Source organism: Magallana gigas, chromosome 7 (assembly GCF_963853765.1).
Source record: "Magallana gigas chromosome 7, xbMagGiga1.1, whole genome shotgun sequence".
In the NCBI taxonomy this organism is placed as follows: Eukaryota; Metazoa; Mollusca; class Bivalvia; order Ostreida; family Ostreidae; genus Magallana; species Magallana gigas.
The window spans coordinates 30,893,541-30,912,212 of NC_088859.1; the positions used below are offsets into that span (position 1 = coordinate 30,893,541).

An 18,672-nucleotide genomic window follows, 5' to 3' on the forward strand; every position below is an offset into this window, starting at 1 on the left:
TGGTTATTTTATTTTAACGCGCAGTGATTTCGCGCTGGCTGTGGCGCTGTTACGTCGCACCGTGCACCAACTCTCGCGCAAGTTCATAGTGTGTAAGAATACAAGGTATACTGATATTTGAGAGCATGTTGGTTTTAAGTGTTTTTGTGTCCTATATAGTTGAATGAATTTACAGTCAATGTACTTCAGTCGTTGGATATTGGAGTTTGAGTCTGACATCGTCATAATTATTTCATGCAGTCTATGATTTTCCTAAAAGCAATGGTGGTTTCAACCAATTGATAAAAGAGGCGTCTAGATTTCAATCCTGTCTGTTTCGGTCACTAAGGTTCGACCAATCAACAAATGGGGCATGTTGATATCGGTCCTGTTAGTTTCTTTAGAGCTATAAATAAACTAAAGTTTCCGTAAGAAATAGAGGGAATCATACTCGATCCATGTAAATATAGTCATATCAAACCCGTAAGCCATTATGGCCCTTCAGGCCTTTGATTTTATGGTGGAAGTTCAAGGTCATTGTTTAAAAAATGCTTAATTCCTGTCTGGGCCCTATCTTTCAATGGAAAATAATTAGAAGCTAAAATTTGAGACAAAGATTGCTTGCGACCTGTAAATATGTCCTGACGTGATTTGTGCTAGTTCAATATCGCTATACATTTTGTATAAGAAAAAGAAGCATCCCATATTTTTTAAAGAGAAATACTTCGGTTTTGATATTTTCTTAGCAGGGGTTATCATTTGTGAGGTTGCTCACAATACCTTTAGTTTATTTTAGGAAAGTGATGACATGCTTCCAAAGTTTTATACAGCCTACTCTGGATATATTGAAATTCAGGGGACCATGCAAATTATTTCAATATATCCGTATTTCAATATAAGCAAAATTGACTGACGTGAAGCCGCCATTTTTGAAAGTTCAATCCTGATGTAAGCATAGAAAACCAAACCCAAACAAATTATTTGGTCATCATTTATCTATTACAGTGAACAGATTGCAGGGAATATTAGTCCTTGAAAGTTTGATTAAAATTATATCCGAAAGTTTTTAAGTTTCATTTTGCTACTATCTTCAACCTCATCATAATCTCCGATCACATTCTTTTACGTTTTAGAGAAAAATCGCCAGACTCAAACGCTTCAAATATTGCTGAACGCTGCTTGTATATCATCATAAGTATACTCGCTATAATATCAAAATCCTTAGCTATTTTGAATTTAGGCTTTGTCCTTTTATCAATAGCCAAAACTAGTTGGTATTTAGTGTCCGGGGAAATTTAAGGCATTTCCTTTCCGTGGGGTTTTCATATTACGTCTAGCCTCAATACATCCGTATACGTAAAAACAAAAAATTCAACAGTGAATAAATTTTACTTTTTAATAGAAGCATAAAAACACACATGATGAGAACTTAATTCACACCTTTACTATTCAGTCTGGCATAATTACTGTCACCAACCGTGACGACAGCCGCCAGGGAGTACTTCAATATAACCGTTATGAAAACAACTACAGTAAAACACGGTTATAGCGAACACGTTTATAATGAATTGACGCTTACAGGGAAGTTATTTTCATTCCCCGTGACTATATTATATGTTGTAGACTTGACGGATATAACAAACTACGCTTATAACGAAGCAAAATCGCCCGTCCCTGGCGCTTCGTTATAACCGTGTTTTACTGTAATTATCACCTATGGGGACCGATCAGTGGCTTCAATATAAGCGATATTTCAAAATAGTCAATTTCATTATATCCGTTAAATCAAAACAAAAAATATGAGAGGCAAAAACTGGGATTTATTTCTATTTCAAAATAAGCGGAATTTCAAAATAAGCGATTTCAATATAAGTGGAGTAAGCTGTATTTCAAAATTATTACGTTAGATTGAACTTTAAAAATATAAAATGCATGATTGCTGCTCTTTTGAAATATAAGCTAAATAATTGGGCAAGGATAAGAAAATGTGACAGAGGGCAAGGCTTGCGGAGCCCTCTTCACATATTCGACCCTTCATTGCCCAAATATTGCTTATATTTCAAAACAGTTATCATGTATTCTATTTATCCTGCAACATTATATAACATTTTGTGCCTCAAACTAATGCCATGGCAAAAACAAAGCAAGAAATGATGATGTCACAATGCATTTGAATATGAATATATGTACGTGGCTTTATAAGACATTGACCAAATATAGCTTTGATTTATTGGATTACCTTTATTCGGTCAATGCAAGGGGTAGTTGCAGGATAAAACTGATAAAAGCTTTGAACAGCTATAAAAATTCTTTATAACGATCAAGTACATGTATATATGAATGTAATAAATATTTATTTTAGTTGCTGATTCAGTGATTTGGAATGATATGAAGATGCTGACAGCAGGCAGTAGCTGGCAGAACCTGGAGTCACCATTGTATGGGAAAGCTGTTCCATTTGGATTACAACTAGAATGGTTGATAACAGCAGGATCTTACCAAGTAGTGACATTGGAGGTACAAAAAACCCAGATTTTCTACATATACTAGCAGGTTTTATTGGTTAGATTATGTAAAATCAGAGTAAATTAAGTTAGTTTTCTGTAATATTTTAGGCAATTAAAAATAACTCTTGGTAATCAGGCCAATATTTTCAAAAACAGATGCAGTTGGGTGATGATATTTTCTTTTTAGTTCATAAAATAAGATGCTGTATATTTTCCTTTATTTTAGCAATGTGCAATTCTTACAAAAATCCAGAAAAAGTGATGTTTTAAAGCAAATTAATAGTTACCTTGCAATGAATGTATTGGTCTGAGATTTATAAGCTCCAACTAAATGAAATAAACAAATCATCATGTTCTTCAGGAAAAACACAGCTACGAGGCTTGAGAAAGTCCTGTGTTTATAAGCATTATGGGATACTTAGTATATAGTACAAGCTTCATGATCAGTGCAGGAACTCTCCTCCTTAAAGTTAAACGATGTTCTTCTTCATATACCAAAACTAAAATCATTGCTGTCGCGATCATAACTTGAGCACAGTGTCTCATAACTATTTTGGCTGCCATTTGCATTTGTTATGATTTAGTCTGAAGCATTAGAATGTTTGCAATAATGTTCTGTTTTAAAGTCAAGCGTTTTATTGACTTGAGTATCAAAAATGCGGTGCTAAATCCAGATTTTTTTCTTCAGAATTCTCAAGCGCACTAGAGAATATTTTTTTTATTCATTCAGTGATAAAAGTGGGAAATGCGCAATTTCAAATCAGATGCGTGGGGGCCTGAGAACCAAGAAATTAATTTTTGATGGCCTTATATTGCATATTGTATCACAAATATTGGCAATTACTTGCTTTAAACAATTTTATTTCTTTTGTTGGTTGAATTGGTATTGCATGTTTATAGATTTTTTGGATGGCAGGTCCATGTACTTTGACTTGTTAATTGCTGGAGTTTTTAGTATTACTCAGTTCAATTAATAGTATACAAAGCTAGAGCATACTCTTATTTCTAGTCATTTTTAAAGATGAATGACATCTAAAACCCTCTTGATTATGAATAAAACATTTGTTACACAATTCCTTTTGTCTCAGTTTCTGGAGGTAGATTTGCCTACAAGCAGTTCCCTTCAAGTTTATGATGGAGAAGACTTAATGGCACGTCAAGTTTTCACGTTGAATAAAACTCCTATGCATCCCATCTACATATCTAGAAGCAAATCTGTTAGAGTTGTGTTATCAACAGATGAGCATGAATACACCAAGTATCGAGGATTTCAGCTCAAATACAAGGAAGGTAGTATAAATGTGTATATATTTAAAATGTTTATTATTTTAATTGTTTTTTAATTCCTTGCATAATTACTGCTATAGATGTAAGAAATAATTTAATAACATTCCCTTTGATATGATTTTGTTGACATTGTAAAACTTTGAAAATTATTTTTGACTTTAATAAAATTAATCTTGATAACTTTCCATGAAGTATTTTACTCCTGTGGTTGAATGGATTTAACCTCTTGCTTTTTCTTTTTTGAGAACTCAATCTGATTGTTATATTGCCTTTGAAGGTTGTAATATTGAGATGAAGCAACAAGGAACTATCTATTCACCTGGCTATAAAGTTGGCAGCTATCCTTCCAATGTCACATGTGCATGGATTCTTACACGCAATACAGGAGAAACTAAACCCATTTCTCTACGATTCACAGAATTTAAAGTTAAAAGCAATTCTGATTACGTAGAGGTAAGTCATTGTTTATAATACATGTGTACCCGTATAAACTGATTTATTGACTTTATACGCAGATGTTGTGACAAATTCCATTTTATTTTTAACTTCAGGTTTATAATGACACTGCCGGTACAGCATTGCACACAGGAAGTGGGCTGACAGGCACTTCTGACATTACTGAAATATTTAGTTCTACCGATGGATATCTCAATGTGACCTTCAAGTCCAATCTGGTATTGGTTGAAAAAGGATTCAAGGCTGAGTTCTCTGTTGGTAAGGCTGCTGTAACATGCTATTAAAATGTGTACCTGTAGATCAATCTACCAATGTATTTACATTTTGATGCTAGATTATTTTTATGCATATCTTTACTTTTTCATTAGACTGCCCCATGCTAACTCTCTCACAATGGACGATAAATTCACTTACGGATAAATACACAGCCCTTAACACAGAAATTGAATTGTCCTGTCAACCAGGATACTCATTTAAACAAGAGGAGTACAACATGGAAAGTTCTATTGCTCTGAAATGTTTACCTGGAGGAAAATGGAATGTGTCAAGAATACCTGACTGCCAGAGTAAGTCTTGTTTGTCATATACCGGTAGTTAAATGTTTTATTTATTAATATCTTTTTTTACTTGAAAGTTGGTGCTTCTTTGAATATATAACATTTTGCTATCTTTTCTTCTAATCATAGTAATTAAAAATATTAAAGTAAAAAAAAAAGCTTTAAAAAAAAGAATTTTTGATATTTTGTCAATTGCAGTTACATACTGTAGCACACCCCCAGCAGTTCCAAATGGAATCCTTAAAAATGCAACAGGTGGTAAGGTAGGAGATAATGCAACATATGAATGCAATGGTGGCTTCACTCTTAGTGGATCAGCCACCATCCAATGTCAAGAGAATGGAATGTGGGAGGCTCAACCAAGCTGCAGTGGTAAGTAAAAAATCAGCCTTTTGTCTATTCAATACTGTAAATTTATTATAGCTTCTTTGTAACATTACTTGATTCACGATTAATTTACTGGTAAATAAATGTTATTTTGTACTTAAACATAGTTGGATTATGCAAAAGCTAAGTACTGATTTATGATTTAAGATGAATTAAGGATTAATGGTATAAATTAATATTCCAGCTCAACAATGCAGCCCAATAAGTGATCCAGCCAATGGAAATAGGAACATTACTGAAGGAAGTGGGACTGATTTTGCCTCGGTGTTGATGTTTAGCTGTGACCCAGGATATGATCTTCTAGGGTCTGTGTACATCCACTGTAGGTCAGATGGTACATGGTCACATCCCAAACCTTCTTGTACAGGTAAGAAATATAGAGCCAAAAAAAAATTGATAATTAGTCCCACCATGCACCTTCTTGTACAGGTCAGATCTATAGGGCAATAAAATAGCTCATCGTCACACTACACCTTCTTGTAAAAATAAGTAATATGGAGCAAAAACTGGAAATTTGTCACACCAAGCACCTTCTTATACAGGTAAGAGATATGTAGCAATAAAATGGATAATGGTTACACTGCACATTCTTGTACAGGGGTCATCAAAATTTTTAAATTGCTCAACTCAGTCTTTAAAAAAAAAAGTGCATGAATTTGAGGTGAAAACTCAGACTTGAGGCTGAGTAGGGAAACTAGGTGAAAACAGGGCCAGGCAGGAAATAAAATGGCAAACGGTCACACTCTGCATCTTTTTATACAGGTAAGGGGTATGGAGAAGTAAGACACACCCTTCATCTTCATGTACATTCTGAAAGTGAAATCTTTCTTTACAGCTTATTTTTTCAATTTACATATCAATCTTGATATAGTGCTGTGACTCTTCTTGTAATTGCTCAAATATAATTAATTTTAATTAGTTTTCTTTTAATTTACATACTGGTGAGCAACATAAACATTGAAGTTGGACAATAATTTGATTTATTTAGTAATAAAATAAGATATTAAAACAAATTGCTTGTAAAAACTTCTTTTAAGCAATTTTAACCTTTTTCAGAGATAAAATGTCCCTTACCACAAGTGATGTATGGTAAAGTTGAATCAGGTGGTGATGTTAAGTACAAAGAGACAGCCAAGCTGAAGTGTGATGCTGGGTTCATTGTAAATGATACAACTTTAACTGAAAAAGATGTGACCTGTGGGAGTGATGCCATGTTTTCTGGATTGGATCCATGTGTCAGTAAGTCCAGTGTCTTACTACATGCTTGATCATCATTTTTTAAAGCCGGTCTTCTTGTCATAAAAGTTTTACAAGATAACTTTTGACCAATTTTACAAACTGAATAAAATTGATATCTTTATGCTGTAACCTTGATTTCAGCATCCAATTTAATTTTTTTTTACATGTCCGACATCTAAGTTGTTACTGGTCCTGTATTTACCAAACTTAGAAAGATAATGCATCTTTGGATTTAAAGCATAGTTCAGTCTTTATAGATTTTCAACTAAAGCTTTAGGTTTCTAACGCTGCAGGAAGATAAAGGTTTTGGAGCACATTTAAGTTTTGGAACAGGTGCCCTGTAATATCCATTATTTTCTCCCTCGTTTCACTCCGACGAAAATAAATATTTTCTTGACTAATTTGTTGAAAAACAAAAACAGATTTTTTAGGATTAGTGCGTTTGTTACAAATCGCATTTAATATCCATTCGACATACAAATAAATGGCAACACAAAATATTAGTTAATCTCAAAAAACATATTTGGGTCAGGGCGGGTAGGGAAAACCAAAGACACAACCTGTACTGCTTTGTAACGAACGTCGCATTAATCGAATACTCCCCGGGAAATCTATTTATACTAAGCGCGAAAGCGCTCGTGCATGAAATAACCAGTATTGAAGTAAACCAGATAATACGAATACTAACGGAAATAAACGAAGTTAAAAACGTAAAGAAATAAATTGTCTAAGTTATTATCAGACAAGTATGATCTTTACTAGATTTACATCGATGATGCATTTTGTGACATTTATGAATTAGGCCTAGATGCTAAGCCTGGAGTTTAGATGCTGGATGTTCAGGTTTTGGAGCAGATCACTTCTCTGCATGTTAAAGTAATATATTGGTCCTTGTTTTTTCAAACTTGCATGGTTGATGTTACTTTAGTAATGGAATACCAAGCTAGAATTAGTTGAGATGCTTGATCTAAATTTTCCATATGCTCAGGCAGGTTAAAGTTTTTGGAGCAGTTCAAAGTGGTATAGGGTCTTTAAGATATCTGCATACTTCTATTTATGTAAAAAGTTCAAACACATACAGACTTGCATGGTTAATGTAACTATTCTAAGCAGTTTAATATGTGGATCTGGTTTTATATTAAAGTGAATACTTGTCTTTCCAATCAAGGCCTTTATGGTTTAAGTGAAGTTTTATGTTACAGCATTACTGTTAACAGTGTAATGCCAGCTTCTGAACATAGAGAGAACAAGAAGGCTTGGAATAAAAATGCATGAAAAAATGATGAAAAGAAAAGAGCAAACAAATCTCAGACTGAATGATTAATGTTTCTCTAAATGTATTGCATAGAGCTAGCTTTGGATTCAAACCCTGATCTTGATTTTCACAATGCTATTTTACACATATTTATAATCTAACAACAATGTTCTGCCTTACTCAAACTTACTTGGTAAATATATATATTAAAATGACAATGTCACATGATACAAATGATAATATTTCATCATCATTTAAGTAATCTTTAAAGCTGCTTGGTCTGATTTTTGGTTTATTATTTATTATTAACCGGGTTTTCAAACGGAAAAATCCGGTTATTAAAATGGTGAAAATGGCGGGTGGATGGGTGGGCAAGTGGCTGCCAAAAGGGTACCCTCATTGTACGGATAACGCCTCCTACAGTTTTCAAAATAGGAAGTTGTTCTTTTGCAAATCAATTGTACATATATCAGAAGTGTGCATATTGCTAGGTATTTGATTTCTGATAATTTGTGAACAAAATACCAGCTTTTGAACTTAGTCATTTTTTGGCAAAATATTGCATAAGGGTACTCCATTTCACTGGATACGGTAGGTAGTGTTCAGGGTTGACATGGATTATGGATACAGTTCACTTAAGAAATAAACAGCAATTTAAAAAGTTCACTGGGATATGAACTTGGTTGGTCAAGTGATCAAATCCTGTGAAGTGTGCATTTATCATTGTGACGTCACAAAAACGTTCATACAGAATTGAAGGTTTTCGCTATTATTAAGGTTCAAATAAGGAAGCATATTTGCAAATGTAAATATATAAAAGAAAACCCGGTTTGCTGTCACATTGACCATTTTTTACTTGGTACAGTATCAAATAATTTTCCATACAAACCAATTATCTTAAAAAGTTATTGATTTTCTCCTATTTACACCAGCAGAATCGGTCTTCTTTTAAAGTAAGAAATATTCATTGAAAATAAGAATAATTTCTTTTTAGGCAAACAAATAAACAAATCTAAATGCATCATGCGAATGTTTAGAAAAGGAAACCGTTTGGTTTCGTCCCCACGGATGATTGGGTTTTTTCAACCCACATGTTATGCATCAATTGTAAACAAAACAAACTTCAGAAATATTAGCGAAACAAAATGTACACAGGTTTATTTTTAATTTTCCTGAACATTATTTATTTAAACAATAAAATGCTTTCTTTGGTGATTCATTCGTGATATGAAGGTAGCGACATTGCAATGATCGCTACCTTCATAACCCGAATGAATCATCAAAGAAAGCATTTTATTGTTTATATTAACATCTTTCTTTTAGCTAATTGATAAATTGATTATGAAAAGTAAGTTAAAATTTACTAAATTACTGTTAATGTACGTAAGTACGTTAGCTAAAAGAAACAGCCAGATCGTCTCCTGTGAGACCTTGATTCTGACATCGTCATGATTATTTCGTGCAGTCCGTGATTTTTCCTAGGTCGTTGTAGGTTTGAACCAATCGATAAACAGGGCATGTCGATATCTGTCCTGTCATTTTCTTGTCAGTTCCAGCTGCTGTAGATTTCGACCAATCGATAAACGGGGCATGTAGATTTCAGTCTGGCTGTTTCTATAGAGCTATGAATTAAATATAAGTTTCCATAAGAAATAGAAGGAATAATACTTGTTGGATGTAATAATAGCCATGTCAAAGTCGTAATGCAACCATACCGGTCTCGACATCAGGGGCATATTTTAATGTTAGGCGAAATAATGCGATACCCTTTTATGTCGCTTGTTTTGTTAAATATTTTTGTACATATTTTTGTTTCATTAAAATAAGGCTTAATTGACAAAAACCTACTGCAATGTCTATTAATATACACATACTTTGTATAATCATTGTTTAAAAGCGTACACAAAATTTGATATAAAATCTAACCAAGCAGCTTTAATTGATGTATATCAATATTTAACTTATGTCATATCATATTGTATAATTTATCATGTTACAATATTGAATCATTTTATAAAATATTGAATCTTGACTGGATACAATTTTGTATGATACAAATTTGAATTGTATGAGAAAAATATCAAGATATCCTATGAAACAATTTTGTATTACTTAATGCGATATGACATAGAATTGTATTATTTTATGCATACTTGTCTGTATGATATAATCGTAAATTTCATTATGAAACAGTATCTCATGATTTGTTATTGTATGAAATACAATGTTGTTAACATACGAGATAATGCAATATTGATTCCTATACTGTAGAAGCTCTTTGTATTTATTAATACTTGGGTTAAAAATTCACCATGGATTTAATTTTGATGATATAAACTGCCAACGAAAATAACAAAATTTAATCTTCAACGAATATTTCTGCTTCTACAGTAAGTTCATTATTTTATTATATATATTCATATGGTATGATATGTAATCATATCACAGGACTGCTATATATCATATAATACATTATTTAGGAGGTATGTTTTTTACATAGGTGCATTCATATCACTTATTTCTTTAATGTAGACAAGGATGAATGTTCAGCCAATGAATGTGGATCTGTTTCGAACACAATCTGTGTGGATACAATTGGTTCTTATTTCTGCAAGTGCAAAGATGGTTTTTCACGATCAGGCTCATCAGGACCATGTGAAGGTAGTATTTACTGAATTGCTGATAATGAAAATTAAAAGCTAGAAAACTTGCAGATTACAAATCAACATAAAGTTTTCAGAGTTTATAAGGTTTTTTTTTACCATTTGGAAATGGTACCAATACCTATTCAATATAAAGAAGAATCAAAGCAGTCACACGTATATCATTTCTTCGTATGTGAACAAATTACATTTGTTTTTATAAAACAACTAGTTACTACCGGGGTTTAAAAAATGCATTTTTTTGTATTTTTTACTCATTATTTTTCAGGTGCTTCTTTCTGAAATAATTGCTAATTGTTAGACATTACTTTAACCAATTGGTTATCAACAATATGGGCGATATTTGTCATACGTCTCTCAATCATTTTTAAGTGACATTGGACATATTTCATTACATGTACATATACAGTGGAGCCTTAGTTATCCGGACGCTTTCGTTCCCAAGTCCAATCGTCCAGATAGGTGAAGCGTCCAGATACCTGAAATTTATCTATTGTTGTCATGAATGATAATGTATTTGTATACGTTGGCTCCCAGTGTTGATACTGGTTTTTTGGGCCTTTCATACTAAATAGCAACACATTATAGAGTTGTCCGTTGATATGAACATTTTTAAATATAAAGAAGCCCACTATTTTATCAATTTGTCATGAACTATCAACCAAACTATAATGATAACCGAATCTAGCTAAATTCTTTAAATATCCAAGTGTTATTTGTGCCCATGCATTTATATCTACGTAATGTTTTATTCTTAAAAAAAAGTCAATTTTATTGATAAAATTAACGTTTACTAGTTGGAAAATTGCAAAATCCACCAATGCACTTCCGATGAGTCGACATGCTATTTTGTTTTCTTCCTGTACTCCCGCTTTTGACTTATTCTAACAAGGCATTCATGTGACAATTCGTTTGAACACAAAGCTTTGTAAAACTTTCCAGATTTCTTGATTAATAAGCATATTTTTTATTTGAAATACAGAGATGTTTAAAAAAGCGATGGCATTTGATAGGTGCACAGGTTAAGATATCCAAGCCACGTTCTGTGATGTGTGACTATAATCCTGTCTGCATGGCCAGCACTGTCGGTAATTTTGAAAGTGATTTGGGAAGTCCGTGTTTATACAAGCTACTCATTAGGGTCTAACATGTAAAAAAGGTCTGATCGAAACTCAATTGACAGGCGTATTTTTTTGTAGTGAACGGGGTATCATCAAATTTTACCGTCCAGTTAAATGAAGCAAGATTTATAGTAGTAAAACTGTGTTTTGTGGTAAAACAGACCGTCCAGATTCGGAGCGCGGAATTTCGGAAAAATGAGACAAAATAACGTATAAAAAATCTGTTTCCAAATAAAATCATCCGTTAACTGAAGCGTTCGGTTATCCGGCGTATGGATATCTGAGGCCCCACTGTATATGATTTAGATTCAATTCATCCCATATACATGAACATGTATTAGAATTAATCAATTGTGACATAAGATGTATTTTTTATCATTTCAAATAATGTGTTGTTAAATTATACAATATAGTTTTAATATTTATCCTATAATTTTCGGATTTAAATACCAGCTCATATTCAAAATTTCATTTTGTATCTTAAAGAATAATATTATAACATTACAATTTTCTTTTTCATCATAATATAGAATATGAATATGAATAATATTTTATGATAATGATGGCCTCATATAATATTGGTGATGTTCCTTAATTATTACTGGTCCTATATCTCCCAAACTTTGAGAGATAATGCATCTTGGGATGTGACATTACAATTTTACCTCGATCATATCATAATACATGTAGGAATGATAACTCTGTAGTAACAGGACACAAGCATTTTTCATTTTTCACAAATATGAAGTTCATAACATATGGTTTTAAATAGTGTTTTAGAAACACCAGATTACACAGTCAAACACTAAGATAGGTTTTTCCTGATATCGAGGACTTGGAAAGGTTTCAAAATACAGTAAAACTAGGCTATAGCGAAGTTCTAGGGACCAATGGATTTACTTTGTTATATCCGTAATTCGTTATATCCATATAACAAATTCTTAATAATAACTATAGCAAATTCACTATATACATGTTTTCTTTCACTAGACTATGATTTTTAGTAATTGAGGATTAAAATGAAAATAAATTCGTTTTGATTACCTTTAATACCGGTAATTGGGTTGTGAATTGAAAAATTTATATAAAAACAAATTCATTCAAACTGTTATGTTAAATGGTAGTGCAAACTTTTTAAACTGTAAAGAAATTTGTTACAAAAGTGTTAAATTTTGTTAATATTCCCCTTTACGGAACTCAAAATCAGTTCGCTATATCTGTCAATTTGTTATATCCGAATTTGTTATACCAGGTAACCGTAAAATTTTGCAAAGATTTGTTTAGAACTTTACTAGGGACTCAAAAAACTTAGCTATATTTGAGAATTTGCTATATCTGTGTTCGTACTAATAAACGAGTTTTACTGTAGATGTTTTTGTTTACATCATAGTAGTCAAAAATTTTGACTTTTGTTGCATTTTATTCTATTTTTGAATAGTTCATTAGAAATTGATAGGGACAAATCATAGTAGTGACATTATTTTCCAAACAATTAAAGAGTATTTAACCCACAGAATAGTAACAAAATGTACATATTTTTATGAAAATGATAGTTTGAAATCATAATTTTTGACCTTTATTATCCCCTCGCGCAACTTGTTGCGAAGGGGATATAGCAATGCTACCGTGTGTGTGTGTTTTCGTATGTATGTGTGTATGTGTGTGTGTGTGTGTGTGTGCACTCCATTTCAATATTCTATAGTAGTAAATTAATAAAAAACCTTCCAATAGAATTTCCTCAACCTTTGCACAAATATGCCCCATTGTAAAAGATTAAAACAAATGCAATGTCATATTAATTGGTCAAATTTTTATGCAGAAACTTAGATAAAATTACACCATGGTAAAGGGGGGGGGGGGCATACATTATGACAAAATTCGTTCAAAACTAAAAATATTTATCATAGATTGCACACTTCTGTAAAATAACAAATAAAAAATGCATGTGCCTTTCCAAACCATTAATACTATATTTACAAATTATTATTTCATTCTATCAATGTTATACGAGTTATCAATCGAAATTTCTGAGTAAGAGTTATCAATCTTCCGCTTCACTTCTTTGAAACCAAAGTGAAAGTAAGCAACAACTTGATATTTTTTGGATTTAGATCTAGTACAGGTAAAGAAAATGTAGTTTTTGCAGTAATGGAGGGTTAGTAGAATGTGGTCTTCTCAATAACATAACTATATATTGCTAAATAATGCATCCCTGCACACAATAACTCATGTCGCGAGGGGATGCTCCGCTTAGCGGTGCCCTTGTTAGTTATAAAACTGATGTGGCCAAAATAATTTAAATGCTAAAAGTTAATGGACTTAAGTATAGTGAACATAATAGTTCATGTATGTAACTTTGATCCAATCCCCCCCCCCCCCCCCCCCCCAAAAAAAATATTCAAGTCGCAAACTTGAAATGATGGCCTCAAATTGGTGATGTTTTGTATTGCTGAACTCTGTAATCTTTGTTTACCAAGTATGTATCACTTCTGTGAATATATTGTTGATGTTGATATTTCATTTAAACATATTTGAAGTTTACAGTTTGTACTGACTATAATTTCATTTTCACAGATATTAAAGAATGTGCGGTTAGTAATGGAGGATGCAGCGGTGAATGTATTAATGACTCTGGTGGCTCATATTCTTGCTCCTGTGGGGCAGGTTATGAATTGTATGCTTATCCTGACTTTAACAACATTAGCTTGGCAGATGGAGAAACGGGAACAAGAGCAGGGGATAAAATAAGAATTAACCATACCTGTGTCAGTAAGTGGCTGCACATAATTTGATTAATTTTCATAATATTGCACACTTAAAAATGTTTCAATTCAGAAATGAATGTTATAATAATCTCAACTAAAAGAGTTCTAAAAATTGACATGCTTGGTAAACTATACTGTCTTAATTTGTACAATTTTAGGAGTTCAATGCCCTACACCAGTATCTCCAATGAATGGAAAGATTCTGAGCAACAAAGTACTTTTCTATTATGAGGATGAAATATCTGTGGAATGTGATCATGGTTATTTCATAGCACCTTCCTCCCGTTCCCGTGTACTGAAATGTGAAAACTCAGGACAGTGGTCTGCTAACATGCCAATCTGTACAAGTATGTATGAGAAATGTTTATGTAAGTTTAGGAATAATACTGTTGAAAAGGGCACTAAGTCCTATCAGTTTTATATACCGTAATTAAGATTATGTTATACCATTAAATTTATTATAAATTCATTAAACTTTGAGTCTGTTCTGTTATCTGTTTACAGTGGGGAGCTGTATGATTCCTGCATTGAGTTCGGATCCAAATTACAACAGAATTATTCCAAATGATACAAGCGTGGACTTTGGTACTGATGTTACCATTGAATGCAGATATGGAACTGGTTTTCGTAATCTATCCTTGTACTGTGGGGAAAGTGGTGTGGCAACCTACACACTGCTGGGAGATAATCTCACCTGTCCAGGTCTGGAATTAAATTTCTTTTACTATAATCGTAATGTCCTGTCTTGTGTATGGGCAAAGTAAAATGTCTGTCTATTTGTCAGTATTCACATTGAAGATATATCTGAGGCGAGTTCAACAGAGGGAGTACTCGCGATCGCTCGCCAAAATTTGTGTTGCAGATATAGGGAAAGACATAGGGCAAGTGCTCGCTCTGTTGAACAGGCCTCTGACTATTCATACAAAGTATGAATTAGGAAAATTCAACTGTGTCATAATTTTATGCCATTGGTATGTCGTATTTATAAACATAGTTTCTATTTTCCTTATGATTGTTGGGAGAAATCTAAAGGTTAATTTATGCCATCAGAGATGTGAAAAAGGATGTTTCAATTTACGTATAGAAATAATATCTGTGTATATTATGAGATATTCCTGGAAACATTTAATATTAAAAAATAAACACAAGAAAGTCATCTTTTTGATTGACACTAGTAAGGTGGGACAATAGAGGAAACCACTTTCAAAACTGTAGTCCTTAGGAATCTTGGTGCAACCACCAACAGAACCAGTTGAATAGCTCTACACATACCGACTATTGACAATATGTTAGCAATTTGAATGAGTCAATGCTTGTCTTGTTGCAAATTTGAAAGGGGAAACTTAAAAACAAAAAATGACTTATAATTTGTAGTGATTGATTGTGGAACCCCAACACAAGTACCAGGCGCAGTGATTTACAACTACACTGACACACTCTATGGCAGTAGCTTGAACTTCAGCTGTCTAACTGGCTCAGTCCGTAGTGGAGTCTCAGAAAATGGAGACTACACTGTCACTTGTCAGGAGAACAGAAGATGGGGATTTGGAAATCTCACTTGCACAGGTAAGTGAATGTGATTAAACTCCCCAAGGATACCCACTACAGGTTAACAATTATTCATTAATGCAAAGTGTTATGAATTTCTTTTAAAGTAAAATTTACCAATTAAGCAATGCCAATTAAAGCTAGATATTAAAAAAAAACACCAAAATAATGACAAAAAACCTTACATGAATAATATTGTGATTTCATAGATTTATGTTATAGCTATAATAAATTAAAAAGGAAACAGAATGGAAACATCTTTAGTTTGATACAGACCCTGAAACGTGCTACTACACCATTTGCACGGTGCAGTTCGTTATGCTTTTTGAAAGGTTTGGTTCGCTTTGTGAACGGTACGGTTCGTTTTGTGAACGGTACAGTACGCTTTGTGAACGGTACGTTTCGTTTTGTGATTGGTATGGTTCGTTTCTTGCACGGAATGGTACGGTTTCGTTTTAGAGGTGTAGTAGCATGTTTCAGGGTCTGTACCATGCTGATCGAGTCAGACATAAATGTTTACTTCATTGCTGCCACATTATATGATTCGCATGATTGATTTGGGTAAACAGAATATATATTTAAAAATCATGTTACTGGCAAAATAGATGTTGCATATGGCAAGACAAATTTCAAGTAGTTTTTCATTTTTTTGAGTTTCATTAAATTGATACATTTTTTTGAATTGATGATGCATACCCATACTTGTATGTCTTGTTTTTTTTGGATTTTTGGAAGTCAATAATTTTCATATTTCATACATTTAAAAAAAAATCTACAGTGGGGCGCTGTACAGATCCTGGAACACCAGGGGGAGCTGTTCAAGAAGTTAAGAGTTATGAAGCCGGGCAGCTGCTCAGTTTTAGATGTTTACGTTCAGGATATGAACCAGTCCCATCAGCACCGTTATTGTGTCAACAGGGTGTTAACATTTCCGAATGGAATAGCACATTACCATTATGTACAGGTGAACTCAAGCAATTGTATGTATTGTTTCGCGGTATTCATTATTTTATCTCTCGGCATTGAATGTTTGTGAGATAAGTCTGAACTGTCTACTAAAGCTCAAGTTAACATATTTACAACAAATGCATCCACATGCATTGATGCAATGTAAGTACAGACATTAAGATTTTAAAATTATATTATTTGACACTGTCATAAGAATTACAGTAGATCTAAATTTGTTAATTTTTTTTTTATTTTATAGATGTAACTCCACCAAAATTCAGTAACTGCCCAAATATGTCATCTTATGTTGACAAAATGGAAGCCGCTAATTTTGTTGTTCCAACTGCTACGGATAACTCGGGACTGGTGAAAAATGTGACTGTGATGCCTTACAACTTCAAACCAGGAACTGTGGTGTCTGAGGATGTGAATGTCACCTACACAGCAGTAGATAACAGTGGGATTTCAGCTATATGTACAATATCATTCATCATCAAAGGTATAAAGATCTAAACTTGTTGATCTGTAAGGGGCATATCATACGAGGGGTAATGTTATTTTTTAATTGATTTTGATTTATTATTTTTAACTTCAAACTTTAATAAATGAAATTTTTTTTGGGGGGGGGGTCTCCATTTGGCTACTGGCTACTGGCCCCCCCCGCAGGCATCCTATAGTTATTAGTCTGTGCATCCATCCTTCTGTATGTCTTAGATCACTTGTCTGGGGCATATCTTCTCTCGCCTTGGCTCAATCTGGCTCATACTTCACCTTCAGAGTGTCTTTGGGTAAAGGGTTTGCAGTGACCTTGAAGTCTTTAGGTCTGTGGTCTAAGGTTAAAGTCACAGCAGGATTATTTGAAAGATCCTTGTCAGTTTCATATATTCTCTTCCCTTGGCCCAATTTGACTCATACTTCACCTCAGAGTGCCTCTCGCAAAGGATGTACAGTGACCTTTAGTGACATTTCTATGTCAAAGGTCAGTGTCATATCAGACCCCACAAATATATAATATAGCATATTTACTCTTCCCTTAGCCCTATCTGGCTCATACCTCACATAAACAGATATTTTGGGTAAAGGGTGTTTAGGGAACTTGAATCAAGTTTCAAGGTCAGGGGTTCAGGCTCTAGGGTGGGGCCAATATGGCCATATAGTAAAAATGTATTAAATCTTAGAAAATCTTCTTCTCAACTCCCAAATATATTCGTTAAAAACTAAATGCCTGGTTATAATGTCCACTAAGCCCTCTACCAAAATTGTGAAATTCTTGACTCCTTTGTTAGGGGTTCAGGCTCTCGGGTGGGGCCATATAATTAAAATGTATTAAATCTTAGAAAATCTTCTTCTCTACTCCCATATATATTTGTTAAATACTAAATGCATGATTATGATGTCCACGAAGCCCTCTACTATAATTGTGAAATTCATGACCCCTGTGTCGGGGGTTCAGGCTCTAGGGTGGGGCAAATATGGTCAGAGTGTCTTTGGGTAAAGGGTTTGCAGTGACCTTGAAGTCTTTAGGTCTGTGGTCTAAGGTTAAAGTCACAGCAGGATTATTTGAAAGATCCTTGTCAGTTTCATATATTCTCTTCCCTTGGCCCAATTTGACTCATACTTCACCTCAGAGTGCCTCTCGCAAAGGATGTACAGTGACCTTTAGTGACATTTCTATGTCAAAGGTCAGTGTCATATCAGACCCCACAAATATATAATATAGCATATTTACTCTTCCCTTAGCCCTATCTGGCTCATACCTCACATAAACAGATATTTTGGGTAAAGGGTGTTTAGGGAACTTGAATCAAGTTTCAAGGTCAGGGGTTCAGGCTCTAGGGTGGGGCCAATATGGCCATATAGTAAAAATGTATTAAATCTTAGAAAATCTTCTTCTCAACTCCCAAATATATTCGTTAAAAACTAAATGCCTGGTTATAATGTCCACTAAGCCCTCTACCAA

General features: G+C 33.5%; 1 protein-coding gene across 1 annotated transcript in view; it reads left to right on the forward strand.

Moving 5' to 3' along the window:
• Window positions 1–18,672, forward strand: part of LOC105338770 (uncharacterized) — a 177,928-nt gene that overhangs the window by 14,536 nt on the left and 144,720 nt on the right. The window contains exons 9-23 of the mRNA XM_066065791.1: window positions 2,342–2,496; window positions 3,575–3,776; window positions 4,051–4,226; window positions 4,325–4,487; window positions 4,598–4,795; window positions 4,985–5,158; window positions 5,358–5,540; window positions 6,230–6,412; window positions 10,200–10,328; window positions 14,026–14,220; window positions 14,375–14,563; window positions 14,721–14,918; window positions 15,591–15,782; window positions 16,543–16,728; window positions 16,972–17,211. Of these exons, the coding sequence (XP_065921863.1) occupies window positions 2,342–2,496; window positions 3,575–3,776; window positions 4,051–4,226; window positions 4,325–4,487; window positions 4,598–4,795; window positions 4,985–5,158; window positions 5,358–5,540; window positions 6,230–6,412; window positions 10,200–10,328; window positions 14,026–14,220; window positions 14,375–14,563; window positions 14,721–14,918; window positions 15,591–15,782; window positions 16,543–16,728; window positions 16,972–17,211 (2,763 nt within the window). The remainder of the gene's footprint in view (window positions 1–2,341; window positions 2,497–3,574; window positions 3,777–4,050; window positions 4,227–4,324; window positions 4,488–4,597; window positions 4,796–4,984; window positions 5,159–5,357; window positions 5,541–6,229; window positions 6,413–10,199; window positions 10,329–14,025; window positions 14,221–14,374; window positions 14,564–14,720; window positions 14,919–15,590; window positions 15,783–16,542; window positions 16,729–16,971; window positions 17,212–18,672) is intronic.